Source organism: Amborella trichopoda, chromosome 9 (genome assembly GCF_054954075.1).
Source record: "Amborella trichopoda isolate Santa Cruz 75 chromosome 9, AtrichopodaSantaCruz75HAP2 v2.0, whole genome shotgun sequence".
Lineage (NCBI taxonomy): Eukaryota > Viridiplantae > Streptophyta > Magnoliopsida > Amborellales > Amborellaceae > Amborella > Amborella trichopoda.
The window spans coordinates 1,050,352-1,070,709 of NC_142344.1; the positions used below are offsets into that span (position 1 = coordinate 1,050,352).

The 20,358-nt window shown below is 35.2% G+C and overlaps 1 protein-coding gene across 5 annotated transcripts; it reads right to left on the reverse strand.

The window, feature by feature from the left end:
• Nucleotides 1–1,218: 1,218 nt before the first annotated feature.
• ATM1 (myosin 1) lies at nt 1,219–14,087 on the reverse strand. Of its 5 annotated transcripts, none has more exons than XM_088846860.1 (25): nt 12,991–14,087; nt 12,627–12,749; nt 12,104–12,537; nt 11,591–11,689; nt 11,358–11,501; nt 11,096–11,246; nt 10,929–10,956; nt 9,862–10,027; nt 9,646–9,709; nt 9,488–9,501; nt 9,321–9,405; nt 8,621–8,724; nt 8,389–8,527; nt 7,427–7,545; nt 7,138–7,290; nt 6,969–7,058; nt 6,257–6,334; nt 4,517–4,675; nt 4,224–4,427; nt 3,738–3,943; nt 3,488–3,623; nt 3,165–3,294; nt 2,923–3,069; nt 2,671–2,750; nt 1,219–2,076 (listed from the first exon to the last, which is right to left on the reverse strand). In XM_088846860.1, exons 3-25 carry the CDS (start codon nt 12,488–12,490, stop codon nt 1,450–1,452), a joined length of 3,510 nt encoding a protein of 1,169 aa, XP_088702986.1. In that variant the 5' UTR covers nt 12,491–12,537; nt 12,627–12,749; nt 12,991–14,087; the 3' UTR covers nt 1,219–1,449. The 5 variants fall into 5 exon arrangements, with proteins under 5 accessions (XP_088702986.1, XP_088702985.1, XP_020524997.1 ...); XM_088846859.1 differs by having other exon boundaries at nt 12,104–12,540; XM_020669338.2 differs by lacking the exon at nt 12,627–12,749 and having other exon boundaries at nt 12,991–14,055.
• Nucleotides 14,088–20,358: the final 6,271 nt, after the last annotated feature.

The window sequence follows — 20,358 nt, forward strand, 5'->3', positions numbered from 1 at the left end:
ATTTAGGCTCATATATATGCATTGGTCCTTGTAGACCTTGTTCTCCAAGATTCATGTAGGACCACCACCACCTTTGGACCACCTTCACGGACAGTAACGGTGGTCCATGGTTCGGATCAAAATCGGTCCTGTTCACTGGGGCGATGGACCATCTCCACCATCCAATATTTATGGGTGGTTTCTTCTCGTGATAATTTAATTGTAAATGGGAAACTGGTTTGTGCTTGATTGATTAGTGGTTTATAATTGCAACGCTATGGTCAAGTTCGATTCCTACCACACAACTCCAAAAAATAAAATAAAATTATGGTTATAAACAAGAGCAAAAAAGATATAAAAACCGTTCATACATGGCGATTTAGTAATTGTGAAGACGTTTTTTTGCTACTAAAAGAGAATACCCAATGCTGGATGGTCAATTTGAAATGTTATTGCCATTCCTGTGAGGGAAAAATATATGGCATTCGTTTTAATGGATTCTTGAGAGCCCAGTAATTGAAAGTTAAAGCGAAACCCCAATAGAATTTTGTAATGTATAAGAATCCTAAGAAATATTATTTGTTAACTCGTGGGTAAAGCCTTGCAAACCTCGTAGAGTTTTGTACTTTTAAGAGTCAAAAAAATATTATATGCTCCTAGATTGTACTGTCTCTCGGGTAAAAACCCCCATTAAAGAGGGTTGAGTACTGACTTAAAGACCCTAAACTTTAGGTTGTGAACTCTCAAATTTGCCACCATTCAAAGTAAAAAACCCATCTAAGAGTGTTGAAGGGGTACTTACGACCCAAAAAAACAAAAAGCCATCTAAGAGTGTTGTTGGAGTACTTTAGGCCCTAAACTGTTCACGTCAACTTTGCCACCATTCTTGACAGCAAAAAAGAACAAAAAAAAAAAAACAAAACAAACATCAATAATTGTTTACTTTTTTTTTTTTTTGGGTAATTATATGAAGATGGCGAGCGCCTAACCATTTTGAAAATGGTTAGTGGTTTTTTAATGTATTAAGTGAAAATAGAAGCCTAAACCATAATTAAAGCACAAGTAATCCATTTTTTTTGTAAATCCTAGTTAATCACCTCAAGGAGGTCCTAAGTTTTCACCTGAGGGAGTAAGTGTACAGTTTGATGCCAAGGAGTACGTCATACACAATTAAGTAGTGACTCTCTCTCTCTCTATGCAAGGTACCACCATATGGGTGAGAAAACCACAAACTGTAGGTGACAAAACCACAAACTTTTGTATAATATTTTCCACTATATTTTCCCACACCACAATACTGATCACACCCCACAAATATGAACAACTTGAGCCCTTTAGGGCAAAGCTGTCCATCCAAGCTACTCACTTACAAAAAGATTACCTTTGTATCATACTCCTCTAAAATCTCTCCTAACCCAAGGAGAGAGAAATATCACTTTACCTTGCATTGCTCATGAACCAGAGAGAGAGTCACATCACTCTTGAATTGCTCCTCCTAAGCCACCACCTTCGCCTTGCCTTCTCGGCCTGAGCTTCCTCATTCCCGAGCTTATGCAGCACAGACTTGGTCTCTCGCAACCGTGAGTTGTAGTCCTTTTTCCATGCATCAAACAATCTCTTAAGCTTCCTCAACTCAATATCAGGGTCCAAACCAGCCTCAGCTCTACCCGATTTCACTTCCACTAAGAAATCAGCATCATCACCAAACACTCTCCTTCTCCCCTCGAATTCTTCGGCCAAACGCTCAATAACGCTAAGGCCAGCACTCATTTCTCTCTCTAGATGCCGAGAACCAGCTGCCTCTTCCTTCTTTTGCCCTGGAGAAATGCCAAAGTTCCACCCCTCGTCCCCCTCGAGGCTCCTCTTGGCTGAGGCCAATGTGGTTTGGAGTGAGCCCATTTGGTTTTGCCAAACTTCCTCCATTGATTTCATCTTGGACTCGTATTCAGACCATCGAGACTCGTATTGGTGGAGCTTCTGATGCAATAACTCATTCTCCTCGTCTTTCTCTCTCAAAGATGCCTCAGCTCTCACCACTCTCCTTTGGAGCTCAGCCAACTCCCATGCCTTCATGGTAATCAGTTCTGTGCCTGAATCCTGGACAACAATTTGTAACGACGGTCACATGTATTCTACAAGCATACGTGTGTCTATATATTTATAGGGAAAGGTCACCATCTTCCCAGGCCTCACATGTGAAATTGAGCAGCTGGGGTCTACCATTGACTGTTCTCAAAATCCGAGAAACTTTTTCTTGGACTTTGTGCAGAGAAATGACCACCTCCCAGCAGCCCGATTTCAAGTGTGATGACTGAGGTTATTAAAACAATCCCATATAAATATCTATCTACATATTTATCCACATATGCCCATGCATGCACGGGTACATCCATGTCATGCATAAAGGAGGTATACATTAGCATATGCACGTGCATCCTACGTGCAGACATGGTTATGACAATCACACATGATATAGTGTTCAAGGATACATATAGACTAATGCATGCATATGTAGATACGCATAGGCATAATACACGAATGCACAATTCACAAATCCATTGTATGTCTTTTTCTGCATTTCCTTGTCTTCGTGATAGTTCGATATCAGATTACAATCACCATGACAATCAAAGTTCATAAACCAATGAAATTTAAAGGGATGGTGAAAAGAAGAATGGAAATTTAAAATACCTTTAGCCCATTCATTTTCATGGTTAACTCGAGCAAACTAAGATTTCCAGAGCATCTTCTCACCAACCATCCGCGAATTACTGTAGAAAAGTTACAAACCAACAAATAATTAGAGATAGAAAAAGCATACTCTTACATAAGCTCTATAACTACCTGTAATGCTCTATACCTGCAAGGAAAACCTACACAAACTAGTGCATGCATGAGCGAGAGAGAGAGTTAGAGAGAGAGAGTGAGAGAGAGGTGCGGTACCAGACTGTATCACAACTGCTGCGTCACGGTAATCAGTGAAATGTTTTTTAGCAACCTTCCTCTTCACTTCCCTCTGGATAACGACAGCTGCCCTATGTCTCCTTATTAAAATCTCGTACTCCCTTCTTGCTCGTTCACCCCTCACAACTAAAGAAACAGATTTAATTTTTAAACTTCAACACGATATTCATATGCAGAAACGAAAAAGTCAATGTCCAACTATGAAATGGAAAGAGAGATACATGATTGTAGTACTGCGACTCCTTTCTTGAGCTCTTGGAAATGGCCGCGAACCTGGTGACCTCTAAAACATTTCTGCACCCCTAAGATGCCATGTAGTGTCCGGTTTCTTGTGTCTTCAAGAACTCCAATCTGCAGCTCAAAATCAGATGTAAGGGAAACATTAATTTATTTTGCAATTATGGTTCCTTGTGGCAAATATAATGAATCAAGTGAACCATATTGGACAAAGAAGATAGCGTACAAGAAAATATTATATCTCTCTCTCTCTCTCTCTCTCTCTCTCTCTCTCTCTACAGTCTGTGAGAGATAGCACTGAGCATACCTGTCCCGTTCGGAAGAACAATTTTGTATAACCAACTTGATACATATCAGGGAGAATATTGAACTGGTGAAGTATTGCAACAGAGACACTAAGGGGATCCCGAGATGCAACATCCTCCAAAAGAAGAAAACCATATCTAAAGAGAAGTAGATTAATAAATTTCCTGGAAATACTGATATTGAGAACTAAATTTTTGGGGCATTCTTTACTTTTTTGGGTAAACAGAGAGAAAAACAATACCATAACTTACCTTCTTGCAAACTTTTGGTGAGTCATTCGTGTAGGATAACCAGATCTTGATATCCGAACAACTTCCAGGACTCCACAACATTTTAATTGCTGTAAGACAAGACCCTGTTCATAGATGCCAGGAAGTTGCATGTTGTTTGGTTTAATACAACGTATGAAATGGGGTGTGGTGCTTTCTAGACGCTGCATCAATCTGAATAGTTGACCCTAAAAGCCAGCATAAAGAGGTTACCACATAAGGCCTAGCAAATGTCAGTAAATGAAAGCTAAATGTCCTCTAAGCGTATCACTAATGTCCACATTATATGATCGGTTTTTTGAAGTTTTACTTCAAAATTTTCCAGTCATACAGGCAGTTTTATTGGGAATGCTTATCTCCCTTAATCTATCTGAATAGAAAGAATTGGCTGATGTACTAATACTCATTCAAGAAATTGTTGATTACCCTTCATATTTTCAATATAGCATACCCAACTAAGGAATCTACCTTGAACTTTGTAGCAACACTCTGTCTTTGAAGATCTACTCCAGTGGACCTCCATAATTGACCTGATGACTTCTCCGATTGGTTAAGCATATTGGCCGCAAATACCTGAGGAAGTTTGTATCTGCAGGATGATAGAAGCTGAATTGAATCTGAGTGTAGTAAATCCCTGTTCTTCTCAAGAAATCCACTTGTGTTGTATAAAACCTAATCAAAGAGACAATTTAGCCATCACAGTTGTGACATGCAATGCCAGAATACTTATTCAAGTAATATATATACATATATGTAGCAACCTCTCCTGCATAATGGGCAACACCAAATGCTTTGCCTCTTTCTCCTTTGAAGCACGCATTAGAACTTAGGTGCTGCTTGAGCTTGTTTGCAAAGGTCAAGTCAGTGCCATTTGGAAAAGTCGACTCTTCATCCAACAAGGAAAGTAAGCCCAATGGTTTCTGCAGTGTAATATGTAAAGGGGTCATCTATAGCACCTGGAGTAAAGTTATATTCACGTTTTCTGAAGAACTCAATTGCCATGCAAATCATCAGAAGGCACAAAGTACAAACAGCAAGAGGCTGCTTTTTGACAAAGGAATGTTGGGTATGGGCATCCGAAGCAACATGCCACAAATCACTATAATAATAATAAAGTATGACGTTATCTTATCAATAATAGACACCATTTTAAATAGTTTGTGAGTACTTTATCTAAAATAAATATCATTAACCTATTTAAAATAAATATCATTAAACTATTGAAAATAAATACCATTAACCTTATTTGAGCCACATTTTTAATCACCAAAATCACTCTCTGCAGCCCAGGATTACAGAGTAAGAACTTAAAAACCAGAAAATGTTTTCCAATACAAAGTGAAAAGATAAAGAAAACAGGGATCACGGGGTTGGTATGGGTTCCCACTTCCATTTGATTTACATAAGTAAATATGTCAAGGTGCAAGCAATGTTCAAAAATGTGGATTCGGGCGCCTAGGCGTTTTGGGCCCTCACCAAAATTGAACCCCTCAGCCCCAAACCAAAAAAAACAGGGGAGTTCTTAGGGCATGTTAAGTCTTTGAGAGTTTTTAGGGCAATTTTAGAGCCCCAAACTCCTCGTGAAATATACGAAAATGAAATAGTACAATCACATAACAGATTTACGGATACATGTCTCAAAAAGATTGTAACTTGTAAAACATTAAAATGCTTGAAATCCCAAATATCATTGTAGGAAGCTAGAAGTCTAGATTAGAAACGATACACAAAGTCAACAAGGCAAAATCAAAAAACAAATATATCAAGTCATCAACCAAACATGTAAATATATGGTAAAAGAAAAAAAAAGGTAAAAAAAAATACATGATTCGCAACATAATATGTTGTAGCAAAACAAAATCAAAATCAAATCGATGATTTTGAATTATCAAAATATGATACTTTAAATATGATGATACTCTTTCAAATATGATGATACTTTAAAATTATCAAAATCAAATCGATGTCGGTGCAAACTTCGTCTATTGGCTCACCAAAAGTCATCAAAATCAACTACTAGAAGCTCTAAATCCACCCACAAACCATTCCCTTTGTTTTGGGAAGAAATCGAAAAAACTCAAAACTTTATCGAGGGGGTAGTTTTTTGGGAAGTTTTCTCATCCTAAAAGCCACGGTTTTTGTTTGGGGGGTTTAGAATACACCCAAAGCCCTTTTCCCCCCTTTTTAAAGGGAAAAATGACATTTTTTTTTACCCACACCGAGTTTTTTTTTGGCCCTTCCGCAAACTGTCACTGAGAGACGACTTGCCCGCCTAGGCGGGCACATGGAGACAGGCCGCATAATTCCACCACCTAGACAGCGCCTAGGCGTTTGTTGAAATTTTTCGCCTGGGCGGTTGGGCGGAACACTGGGTGCAAGAGAGAAGCCCCTTCCGCTAATAATCAAAGGGTGCTAGATTCTCATACAATATAAAGCAGTTATCTAGAAAACAATAAATGAACAAACTTCAACAGGCATCATAGGATATGGACAACACATACCTTCTCAAAGAGATTCAGGCAATGCTGATTATCTTCAAAGTCAACTTTTGTCCAGTCAATGCCATCTTGGATATATTCCTGTAATGAAGCCAAATGCATGTCATCAAGAAAAGTTGATAAGAACTTGTGCTGGCTACCTAGTATCAGCATTGGATTTGAAAAAGTAAAGGATCTATTGTTTGAGGACAGGAAGTTCCTCTCCGCAGTATTTGAAAAGATCTAGATTTAGGGACTATCATTTTAATCAATGTTCATACACGGCCTTGTCAGAGGAATTCAAACATGCCCTGAGTAAGATTAATATTCCTGAGTGAGAACAAGATATAACATCACAGGTTATGGCCTGTGCATCAGAAATTTAGTTGTATTCACGATTAAATGGACAATGTCGTTTAGAGGATTCTAGGTCATTCTGTGTTTTGGATTAATAGAAAATATTGGAATTAATAGAAAATATTACCTGTACAAGAGCCATGAGTCCATTTAAACAATTAAACATCTAACTAGAGTTTCAAGATAAGCAAAAAAGAATTCATAGAATCATGATGAATATCCTAGTAACTGTAATTAGATTATAGAAGTATCTATTCCTTCCAAAAAATAATTTTGGAACGAGACACAGGGCCATAGAATCACACACTACTACAAAACAAGTATCAGAAATGGTTTGGTCTTTGTAATATTTGCATCAAATAATACACTGATTAAATACCTCTTGTTCCAGCTTGAACAAGTGTCGATTGAAATGTTGCTGCAGTCTCTCATTAGCATAATTTATGCAAAATTGTTCAAAGCTATTTGTCTGCAAAGTGAAACACTATTATTCAGAATATAGTTTCATGAATGCCCAATTCAAAATTGAAGCTTAGAAAATGACATACATGAAAGGATTCAAAACCATATATGTCCAAGATACTGATGGATCTGCCTGTCCGCCGTTTTCCAACTTCCAGTGACTTGTTTATCTGCTTCACTAGCCAGTCAAACAAACTGGCATAGATCGATTTCGCTAATGCATCCCTTGTGTCGGTGGCCTATACAGAAGAACATAATTAGAGAAATTTATACTGGCCATAATAAGAAACATGAATGGTCAGAGCTTTCTTTTCATATATACAATTAACTTCTATAGATATTTTGAGAATTGTTACATGAGGCAAAAATTCTAACCTGTGGCAATTTTAGCTTCTGAACTATAGCGTCATTGCCAGCTTGGATTTTACGAGTAGACAAGGCTAAAACAAGGTTGTCAACACTACATCCAATCAAGTCAGCAGCATTCTTCAAAGCTGAAAAACAAAAATAAGATCTAATATGGGATCAAAGAAGCAATAAAGGAGAACAAGTTTATCAAAACATTAATTACTCGAATTCAAATGCATCTAATGAACTCTTGAAATTCACAATACCAACTGAACAAAAGAGTCAAACTGTAGTATAGCTTTTACCGCAACACTATCATGAAGAAATGGCATCTTAATGTGAAATTTTATTACTCATAAATGGAACACATACAAAATTAGATTTTATGAAAAAGATAGGGAGAGATTCATGTGTAAGGGCCAGGTAAGTCATAAAAGGTATTCCCCAAAAAGTTTTAAACACTAACCAAAGATCAGTATAAAAAGAAGGAAAAATTAGACAAGAAGATTTCTGAGAAGTAAACTCGATGTACACCTAGAAGCAAATTATTGCACGCATTGTTCACTTCTGTGTATATGCAGAAAAGCATTAAGTTGTCCCAAGGCATGATTCACTAAAAGGGTTCGCTAAGTTAATATAACTTTTACATTTGTAAGATTCATGTAACAGTTACAAAATAAGAGGATCATCCAAGGCATAAAAAAAATTAGTACTTTGTGGAACAACAGATGCATCAAGAACATAAAAACATTTAGTACAGATGCATCAAGAGCATCAAAAGCAGCAAATTCTAATTAGGAGTAGGGGCATCCTAATTGGAATCCATGTTGAACCAAAGTGACAAGTAGCTCATGAAATTTCACTAGTTTAAGGCTGTTCAAGTTCAGAAATGAAAGAATGTGATTAAAATAATTGAAGTAACATAATCAATAAAGAGCTGAGAATAAAAATTTCAAAAAGCTTTAACACAGAAACAATGAGACTTGTACCTTCATCTGAAACTACTTCAACATGGTTCTCATTATCAATCACTTGAAATGAAATGTTTCCTAGCCAGAGGACTGCAGCAAGCATTGTAAATGCATTATCCTGATCCTCTTTACTAACATGAACAATGTCTAAGGCTTCCTGTTTAAATAGTTGGATATCAATAAATAACTAGAAACTAGAAAAGTCCCAGAAATTCATCTCAAAGAATTATAGGGCAAGAATGGAGGTTACCATCAATGTGCAAAAATTTTTGGCATCATCAACACCATCAATTTCAAAGCATGTGCTCTGCTTCAAATAATTGTATTCATTAGCACTCTTCAACCTCAGTTTCCCTGCCAAGCAACATAAGCTAAGATGTTAAAATTGGAGCTTTCTACACAAATTTCCAAGGGAGAGAAATATAGTAAAGAATCACATAACAATAAGCTGATCTTAATATGCATTTACCTCAAGGAACGTTATTTAGCCATGAAGATAAAAAAATGTACACAAGGGAAACAGAGTAGATAGCAGTGGTTCACATTAATAGAAAAATTCATTTCAATTATAAATAGGCAGAGAAGAACATGGTGTGGTCACAATTCCAGACCAGCCACTTTGAACTTATTAGCCAAGCTAAGTGACCAAAGGACTCATATCCAGTATGATGCATCTACAAAATGGATAAAGTGGTCCTACTTACGGAAATGAAGAGTACCATGCAGCAGGATAGGATTCAAGAACCAAAAAACAAAAAAAGAAGTGTGGTACAATATATAGTTTGATTGTCGTACAATTACTTCACCATGAATCAAGGAACCATAGAATTGCATAGAAACCATCACGAAGGTTAATCCGATGGTGTATATGGAGAAAAACATATTTCTTGCTTTGCAACAAAAGAAATCAGTTGGCACATTTTTTTAACTGGGTGAGAAGTTTAATATACCTCTAAGAGCAGGAGGAGCTCCAGCACATAGCTGATAAAAAATGTGATAAGACCGTTCTCCTTCTGTGCATTGAACTACTCTGGACTGTTCATGGGACATATGTTTCAGAAATAGTCTAGAGTATTGGAGGACAAAACTGCATAACATGAAAAGGAAGTAAAAGTACCTTCTCAAGCAGAACTGCCGAATTCAGAGATGATTTTCCACAAAGAAAACACAATATACAGTAAAAATTAGTTTTCTGGTTAAGAACTGTGAACCATTCATTACAAAAGGATTTGGCATGCATCCCTAAAATATTCAATTTGATTAAAGTGATCTTACAGGTTTGAACATTGGCACCAGAAATTTTTCCAGTCACGCTGAATTGAATTTCAATCAGCTTGCCCTGCAAAATAACAAGCTCATGTTCATGAGACCATAATCTTGACAGATAAACTTCTAATAGGCCATACAGCGAAGAAGTTGTGTTTCAAAAAATGAAAAGCATAGTAATAGAATATCTTTTTAATTGTGTCTGCAGATATAAATCGCACTCACAAATCGACTAGAATTATCATTTCTTAATGTCTTTGCATTTCCGAAGGCCTCCAGTATTGGATTAGTCTGCAAAATTTCATATTCAATTCCACTTCCACCTCCAAGTGCAGCCAAGTACTGCATTGCAATCTTTGCTGTCTCAGTTTTTCCTGCCCCACTTTCACCACTGTACATCACAGATAGTTCAGTATGCATAGATATGTAAGAACCATAGGATTGTATAATTTTACATAAAGAGATGCTTATCAAATTATTGAATATGATATTGTCATAACACGTAATAGTATTAACTATTCATTGCTGCAAATTACAAATATAGGTTCCTGATGTTTATAAACAAAATGAATGTTGTTAAATTTTGCAAAAGTTATGGCACCAGACTTTATCAAGCTAAACTGAAAATACTTTATGTTCCCGATTAAAACAATTACAAATGAAAGAAACAATACAATAAGACTTCAGAGAATCATTCAAGGATCACAGCTACATAAAAGCAACAGAAGGAAAGTGCATGCAGATAATGGGAGTGGCTAGTCAAATTGAAATTATGCAAAATTGAACTAGACGTTCCACAGACTAGAATACAACCTTGATCAAATATCTTAGAATTTGAGTTGTCAAAATAAAAATAATTCTCAAAGACCAATATAAAGGTGAATGTCCTTACTATCTTAAAGCAAAAGGGATCTCTTGTAAATCAAATAATGCAACTGACACAATAGAAGGCCACTATCGTGGATCGATTGTAAAGCAAGCAATGCATATCAAAGCCTAGAAAGAATTTACTTACGCAAAAAAAAAAAAACCTAGAAAGAATTTTGAGACATGACATAATTGGCAGTTCACTACAATACCATTCTGAAAGCCAATGATCCTTGAGAAAAATTCCTTCTTTATATTTTTCTTTCTTTTATTTGTTTAATTTGAGGCAGAAATTCCTTCTTAGCAGTTTTATAAAGGAACCCCAGCGCAAGTATACCATTTTGATTCTAGTATTAATACAAACAAAAATGAGATAATTTACTGATCAAGAGCATGCACTTTAATTGGATTCAGATAGAACTAACCTTATAATAATTGACTGATTCACTTCATCTGCAAAAAACAGAGAACCAAAGCATCATCAATTACACTTGCATGAAAGTACATTGAAAGATCTAAAGTAAAATATCATGCCAAGATGTGAAGGATTCATAAGGCTACAATCTTCCAAGGAAAAGAGTTTTAAAATCACCTCTCATCATTTCACGTATAGCCAAATCTGCTATGGCATAGACATGAGGATCATCCATCTTCTTCCTCCTATACGCTTCAATATAATCATTTCCATAATAAGGGACTGCTTTAAAAGGATTGATTGCAACCAAGACTGGACCTGCCTTAGTCTATCAGTAAAGCACATACACAGATGTTGACAACGTGGTTAATAAACAGGCATGCATAAATAAACAGAAATCGATGATAGACAAATAACTAAAATCTTCACAAAAGCTCACATATATCATGTCCTGGGAATATCTGTATTGAAGATTGTGCAAAACTGATGGCTCATTTAGATAACTAAGTTGCATGAGATCATTAACACCCACGAGAATATCAGGATTTGCAGGTAATAGATATTCAGGATGGACATTCACAACCTGCAATCATTAAATGGGAAGCAATGATAAGTAGTGTAACAATGACATTGATAGTGTAACTTCTCAAATTAATCAGTTGTTGCGCTTACTTTTCCATTCATTATTATGGTACACTCTTCCTCTGAAGTTGACTGCACTGTTCCTAGTTCCCATTGGCCATTCCGAAGTTGACACCAAACCCGAAGCTTCTGAAAGAAACAACTTCAACGAGTAGGTCTTGGGATCAATTAGCATTTTATTGGTTGCACTAACACCAATAATTTGCACCAAAGAAATAATAGACGGTATATATGCACTTGAAGTATACATAATCGTCAAACCGAGTCTTCCAGAAAATATTACATCATAAAATAAGTAGATATTGCAACCAATTTCAATGCACAAATGTTCAGGAGCATACACACACTACTTTTCCATGGTCCATGATGAACTCAGATATATGTCAACATGGGGACAGCAATCTAGTTGAACTTGAAATGCAACCTAGGATTACACATTTGAGGAAAAAGAACCCAAATTTGAAGGTCTTTTATAAAAAGAACCCAACCCAAATAAAATCTAGATAAAGAAGCATTAAACCAGATCGATAATAAAGACCATACCTTCTTCCCACCATAAACACTTTTGTCGCTCCACCTGCATTCATCTAGCGATGGAAGGAACAATTGTGAACCAGAAACAGAATTCTCATCATTTTCTGAAGAAACTTCAGCAAGCTTGCTCATTTTTGTTCTATATGGTGAATCCTCATCATTTTGATCTGTTTCGCTCACAGTTTCCATGCCCTGACTAGACAACACATCTTCCTTTGAATACCCACCATTCTCATAAAGATCTGAAACCTTCTCAGAGTTATAGGGATCACCTCCTTCACTATGTTCAATAGGATGAAACCCAGTTGAATCTGCATACTTAAAATCAATAGGCAAAGATTTTAGGGCCTGAAAATCTTTGGGCTTCCGTTCGTTTTCCATGACTGAAACTTGCATTTCCTTACAAGTAACTTATCCTCTTCCCAAAGGAATTATGGCTGATGCTGCTAAAAAAAAATACCAAAATTACCAATGAGAAACCTTAATAAGAGGAGCAAGCAAACTTTGAAGAAGCCTCTACCATTTCACATACTATGATGGGAAATCTTCATACTATCAGAAAAACCTCCCTTTCCATAAGACCATAACCCAACAACCAATGCATATGCAGTGGAATCAATTATGTTCAGTTGTGCTTTGATTTATCCAAATCCAACTGTGATCAATTGGACAAAGAATCATAAATCTGATATAAAAATAGACATCACACTACAATACCATTGGAAACTAAACTTGGTCGCTTTGAGTAAATGAGAATAAAATTAAACTAGGTCCAGATATGTTTAAGTGGAGATGCTTGGACCTTCAAAAATTCCAAGCAGCCTCCACCATAAAACAGGTCTCTCTTCCCAGAAAACTTTGAAATTCACACCAGGGAAATTGAAGCCAGTGATTACCTCATAACATCAAACTATTGAATGCCCACAAAACCCTAGAAATGGAAATGTATCCTTTGGCTTGTGGATCTTTTACTGAAACTCTTCAACAAATATCCAGCTTTCCTCAGACAAAATAAACCTAGAGCAAGTATCACAGGTAACCTTGAAATCCTAAAGCCAGCTAAAAAACCTTAGGTGCCTAATGGTGACCCTAAATCACACTTCAACTACACAGAAACACTTCACTGCATCAAAATGTCCCTTCTTCGACTGATCCTTGATATTAAGAATAAATTCAGAACATAACAAGAAAAATGAAATTCAACAGAGAAGTATTGAAGGATATCAGCAAATTCCTTCTTTGCTAATTGATTAAAGAAACCTCTGAAGTAATACCATATTTTGACAAGAATAGTAAAATCAATGGAAAATGAATCCAAGTCCTTTCACTGAATTGATCCTTGTCCAAATATTAGTGAGTCCGAATATTAGTGAAGCTTCAAAGGCAATAACTTCACTTACAATACCAGAAAAATGGCTTCAATTCTTCATAAAGAAATCAGAGCTTGAGAAATTAGAATCCTACTCTTTCTGCAACTTGATCCTTGACCCAAACAAACCTTTGAAGCTTCACAAACACATATTCCACTAAAAAAAATCACGAAAACCTCATAAAACATATAAAAAACTCGAGTTAGACTCCTTCCACGCATCGATCTTCCAATACTATACTTTCTCAAGCTTTGCACACACGGCTTTCAGCTTCTAATCAATCACTGCACAGTAACCACCATTAAACCGCAGTAAAATCTCCTCGAGCTTCAATACAAGCCCTAAAAATCGATATTTGCCTCAATAAACTATAAAAGCTTAAAAAAAAAAAACGATTTCACCCGTCAACTGATTATAAAGCAACAATGACCATTAAACCCTAGCAAAAACCACAGAAAAAATCAAATACATCTCTCTCCAAACCTCACAGTGAAATCATTTGAAGGTCAAAAGAGTTGTTCTCTCGTGTACGGAAACTGCCAAGTTTTAGTAAAAAAAATTTTGAGTTTTCAGAGGGTTTCAGATAAAGTCATTTGTAATGAGAACCCTCGAATTTTAAATACGTTTTTTTGTCAGGAGGGAAGGTTAATTAGTTTAAGCCATGTTTAAATATAAACCGTTGGATCATGAAACGAGGGAATGAGATTGTCCGATGACATGCACACCGAGTCTCTTTGGCGTAAAGCCGGCATACGGGGCCACAGCTCGTCTTTTTGGGGTTGTCGTTTTAGGAATCGAATGGAGTCGTACGGCGGCTTGACTCGGATCGGCTTGATAACTTTCTAAAACTAAATAGTACTAATATTAAATGGGATTGTATATAGTAAGACCATTAACTTTTCTTATGTGGAGGTCATAATTGCTTATAACCATCCGATGTAAAATTTGATAAAGTAGATGTGTCACGAAATTAAAAAAAAATATTTTAGATTTTGAACTTGGTAATAAAATAATTACAGCCATCCAACATCACATTTAGTGGTCAAGATCAATTGTGATCACTTTGTACCAAGGTAAATAGTCTCATTGTATATTTTTTCATATTAAATATGGATAGAAATAGAAATTTGAGATTCGAAATTTGAAATTTTGGCGAATTTATTTCACTGATGGTTTGTGAGTTGAGAAAGAGGAAAACATAGAGATATATTATTGGGCATTTATTTTCTTTCTATTTGTTTGTTTGTTGATAACGCTAGTGGTACACTTTTTTGGAATTTTGGAAAGGTATTTATTATTATTTCACTAAATGACAAACAAAATCTTGAAATTTTGAAAATGAAAAGTTGACTTTCTTATTGCATACTAAAGAATTTTATTTTTTTATATTTCTTTATCTAACAATTCCAACTACTTCTTCTATTTGTATGAGTGATTTAACAAAAAGATCTGTGGCTTGGATTGTGCATCACAAAAACTGGTATAGATAAGTGAATTGACGGTCTGAATCGTTGTTTTACTGTAAAAAATAATAGTCAACCAGCAAAACACCCTTCGAAAAATAGTGAATTAAGTAAATACCAGTGCGGATTGATGAATCGGCATTTTTACTGTAGCAAAACATTATTTTTATTGTAGCAAAACACTATTTTATTGTAAAAAATCGTCGGTTCTCTTTTACACTTGGACGATTTCTTATTTATTAACAAAATCCACACGAAATGACTGATTCATGGATCAGACTAGGCGATTCCGAGCTGACCCAGAGTTTTTTCAATCACAAATTTGTATGATAAATTAAGGTTTCTCTTTACCTAAGACATAAGGAGATTCAAGGAGGGAGCTAATATATTATGCTTAAATAGAAATGGTTTTTTTTAATTTGTGACATTATTATGGTTTAATTCCCAATTATCTGATTAAGATTAAATAGTTGTGTATCTCTAGATCTATACAAATAAGGCGTATGTAGAGACAAAAAAAAGCCCACCTATTATTAGGATAAGCTCTTTTGTGTCTCCACACTCGGAATAAAGCTCACTAAAATCCCTCTAACTTTATAAAAAAAAAAAGTTTACAGTCCTTTGATATTAAAAGGAAGTTGATAATATTATCAACCATTAACTATAATTTAATAAAAATAATTAGCATAAATTAAGCGTATAGTTGTCATCTTACTCCCAATTTTTTAATAAAATAACACAATTAAGTACCTCTAAGTACGTATAAATTATATGCGTCAACAAGCATGAAAAGCTAACCCACGTATTTTTAAACTGAAGAGCTCATTTGACAGGGAGAAATGTACATGAAAGAAAAATGAAAATTATATGAAATTGATAAAATTGAAGAAATAGCAATTACACATAAATTTTAGGGGGAAAAGGGAAAATATTATGAAAATAAACTTGACATGAAGAAAAAACACAAGGAAAATTATAAAGGAGACAACCTGTGGCATTTTAGTTGCAAATGGATACGTGGCTCTATTGAAAGATGCAGACATGATGGTTTCTCTAACCAAAAGATGATACTCCTTTCCACACTTTACCTAACTACCACTTACCCTTCCTTCCTCATTGCTAATTTCCCCTTATTTTTCTTTAAATAAAGAGCAAACTCTTATTTTATTCTATGCAACTACCATACAAACTTCAAAAATAGGGCTGTAGCTCTATCAAACTATCAAAATAAGTAAAACCTCACTTCATAAGTCATTCAAAATTACTATTCAAACATTGAAAAACTTTTACATCAATCATCTCGGCTTGAACATCATGTTTGTGAAGAAAATTAACATTTAAAGCTCTAAAAATAGTGTAGATTGCAACAAATTATCTACGCCATTTATTTCGCCCTTAAAATAAGTGTACATAGATCCACAAGATTTGTACTAGTTTTTTAGTTTCAAAATTTATTGTCGGTGTTGAAAATTGATTTTAGAGCCATCATAAAGATTTTCGTTGCCAAAACTGCTTTCCATACAAGGATTTTAGTTGAGGCTTTATTTTGTTTTCATAAAGCCTAGGCCTTATAGAAACTTCCTCCTTCAAAACTCTAAGGTAAAATAAGATAGGACCCCATAATATATCATGAAGAAACAATTATGAAGAAGAAACAAGAGCTTTCTTAGTTGGTTTCTTATTAATTTAGTCCCTAGCTTACCTGTTATTCAAATGATCAATAAATTTTCAAAAAAATGGCCACACAAGACAAGTTGATATCTAATTTAATATGGCACATGCAAACCTAGACACATTGAATAGCATGAGCTTTACTCCTTTTTTTTTTTTTTACTATCAAAAGATTGTATGCTCCGTCAGGTGTATGCTCCTACTCCTGTAAAAAACCTATCCGTAGGTCCCCAATTTTTTTGGAATGTAACGTCCTCTGCCTATCTACTAACCTAAAAAGAGGGAAAGAAAGTGCATTTGAAAAAGGGAAATTGTTTCATGCGGCAGGGACCACATTTCTACATTTGGGGTCCCTTAGGTATAAAACATCCATCTTAAAGATGGATGCAAAGAGGTGGTCCATCTAAAAACAATTGAAATTGAGGGTTCAAATGTTTTTTTAATATAATTTTTTTTATATTTATGATCACCATGTTAGAAAAAAAAAAAGAGATTATATGTCCTTAAAAATTAGGTCAAAAAATCCATCTCAAAAATAGATTTTTAAGAGGTGACTCATTTCTACATGAACTCATAAAAAATGTGTCCCTTGAAAAAAAAAAGGGATTATCTACAAAAATATCATTTATCTTTTATACATGGAGGTCACAATTATTTCTACTCATTAAATGTCAAATTGGATGGCTTGTGGTGGGTCACGAAATTCAAGATTTTTTTTTTCATTACAGAACTTGATGTCTATTTGAAATGCAATGGACAAGAATGATTGTGACCTCTATATAAAAAAAGATAAACGGAATGTGAAAGATTTGATCTAGGTGTTTAAAAAATAAAAATTAAACTTTTCTTAAAAATGCTCATTTGGTGATTCTATAGAGGAGCCCAATAGATAATATGTTAGATCAAGAAAGTAATCCTAATTTAAGTCTCTTGCCTAATGGAGTAAGTTGTGTACAATGTGCTCCCATAAAAACATCAGCGATGTAATTGTTTAGAACTTTAAATATAAAATTTATTGGTTATTATGTCTTGTATTTTATACATTAGAAAGTCAGTTTATAGTTGTGGAATTATTGTCTTCAAAAGGTAGATGCGTATGGCACTTGATATCTTGGTAGCATCTGAGGACCTTCCTTTTCCTTCTTTTCAGAAGAATGAATGGATCAAAAATTGGTTGTCAAAAGGCTTCTAAAGAAGTAAGATTTTGTTATGGTGGGCCTGAGGACTTGATATTGCATGCCTTAAATGCTACTCTAACACTAATAATTTTCCAACCCAACTTTGGGTGGAGCTCATTAACTCCATAATTAATATACTCTCAAATAATCTCTCTCTTTACCTCCATAATTAGTATTCTCTCAAATAATATTTCTCTCTCTAAACTAATTTCCATCACTCTCAATAGGCCTTTCCCCATGCCCCGAGGCCATATTAGGTGACTTTCGGGCTTGGGTCGGGTCTCAATTTTGCGGATTACATGCACTTATATCACCCTTTCATAAAATGCCACGTTTTCTAGCATCGAGTTCGAGTTGATTGAGGGTCATATGCCTCCATGACTGAAAATCAAAGGTATTGTGCTCACACCTGTATATGTTCCCTCCAGTAAAAGTCTTATTAGGACCATCCTCCGAACCCAAAATTCGGGGGTTGTAACCTTCTATAAGATTGAATTTCAATAAAAATAAAAAAATATATATCTTACATATTCTATATGTGGAAATAATCATGTCCTAAAATTGGATAGAGATTTGTCCATATATATATATATATATATTGAGGAAGTATATTTCATATTGTCAAATCTAAGTGTTTAGAAACTCAAAATCCAACTTTTTTGTTTTTAAAATCACTGATATGGTGATTTTGGAGTGGATCCTAATTACTTCTCCTGAACATGCCGTTTACACGAGAAAAAAGTGTATAGGGTGCTCCTATAGGAGTGCACAGTACACGCACATGTGATCTAAAGTTTTTTATATTTGTCGGACTTATCACACTTAAGCTATCAGATTTCACATTGAATGAGTATAAATAATTATGACCTGTTTGTACCAACGGTAAATTTTTATTCAATCTCTTAATATTTTGTGCCGTGAGCGCTCTTAGGGTTTATTTCTCATTTCATGGTTCCTCCTCTTTTTCCCATATTTGAGAGAGGTAGGCAAGAAACTTGAGCCTAATTAAATGGCATATCAAATGAGACACATAGGCTGAAAATGTCAGCCTTCAAAGACTTGGAAAAAGTCTTAGGCCATGTTATGGCCAAGTCCTTTTATCATTATGGACACACTTTTCACCGGCAATCCAAGAAAATGAGGCCCAGCTGTCATGGCCCAATAATGCTTTCATAGTTGTGGAAGTCCCCATACGCTATCCAATGTGCCTTCTCTTTTCTTAAGCTTTTTCATCCAACACCATGAATTGTGACTATCAACCAACCCTTACATATTTGCCAATTTTTTTTTTATAATATTTATGTACATATTTTTTATATGTTAATGGTAGGAATGGAGTACTGGATGTTATGTTGAAGCATTCCCCCCTAATCCCCCATTCCCTTGGATATTTGGCTATTTGCAATGGTATTTTTGCTAGGCAAATTTTTTGTCAGTTTCTCTCTCTATATATATATATATATATTATTTGGTTCGTTTTTATTTTGGCAGTTGAGAGTGTGTTGACAATATCATTATATATTAATTATGATTTTGTTGATATATCAAGTACTTTAGTTATCAAGATCAGATCGGATTGCTAGTTTCATCAATTGGACTGCTGAAAAGTGACTTAGTATGTATGGTCTAAAATAAGAACCAAATGTAGTAAAAAACTGGTCAAGACTAATGTTTAACTGATTTGGCCAGTCGGACTAATTAGTTTTGATCGGTATGACTAGCTAATTAAAGTTGGGTAAACTTCCTCGCATATTTCATATTGTGAAACTATTTTTTGATATTTTTTATTTTATTTTATGAAATTCGATCCGACCAGTTCCATCGATAGTCGAATTGATCCCAATTAGATCAGACCCTTCACCGGTTTGATGTCCAATATTATCCTAATGACTCTGGCAGCTATTGACTTGTGATATTATGCCAAGGCCACTCCAAAATCAAACAGTTGTGATATCCATAGTCCATACTCACAAATTATATGCATCGCACATATAAAGGTTTTATATTTTACTTTTCTATACATCAAAGGGAAAGCATGCCATAGACGACAGGCACAACCTGCACCACCCAATCGTAGGGTGTGGTTTGTATAAGGCCGAGGTTCTAAACAATCAAAGTAAGGTGCACCTACAAATATTACCGAAGTAAAATGTTTTAGTATTAGCAATCTTTATATGAACACTTGAAAATCTTGAAAACCGGCAGTCTAAATAATACATTACATGATACATCGTTCCCGAGCTTGAAATCTATTCTTTTTCATTTCCATACATTTTGAGGTCTAGATGATCGAGTTGAAGGTTTTTCAGCATCGAAACAATCCCTTCTAACGTATTTTTCAAGTGCGTCTTAATTTGATTGTTTAAGGCCTTGCCCTAATATATATTATTATTATTATTTAAATCAAATGTGCTCTCTTTTTCTCAGGTCTCCCATTGATATTTCTGTCGGCTCCAAAACTTTAGTCAATCTCACATGGGAGTTAGAATCTTTTGGTCCCATTTATATATGTTGGCCCCATCCATAACCACTACCAGCACAATCTTGTGTCCTCCTGTGGATATCATTCACATGGCAATCAA

Coding starts and splice junctions, on each gene's coding strand:
- ATM1 (XM_088846860.1), bottom strand. CDS start 12,490: ATGCAAGTTTCAGTCATGGAAAACGAACGGAAGCCCAAAGATTTTCAG. Junction 6,335..6,968: donor TGTTCAAGCTGGAACAAGAG/GTATTTAATCAG, acceptor GCTTCATTACAG/GAATATATCCAAGATGGCAT. Junction 3,070..3,164: donor AGTCGCAGTACTACAATCAT/GTATCTCTCTTT, acceptor CTGTTTCTTTAG/TTGTGAGGGGTGAACGAGCA.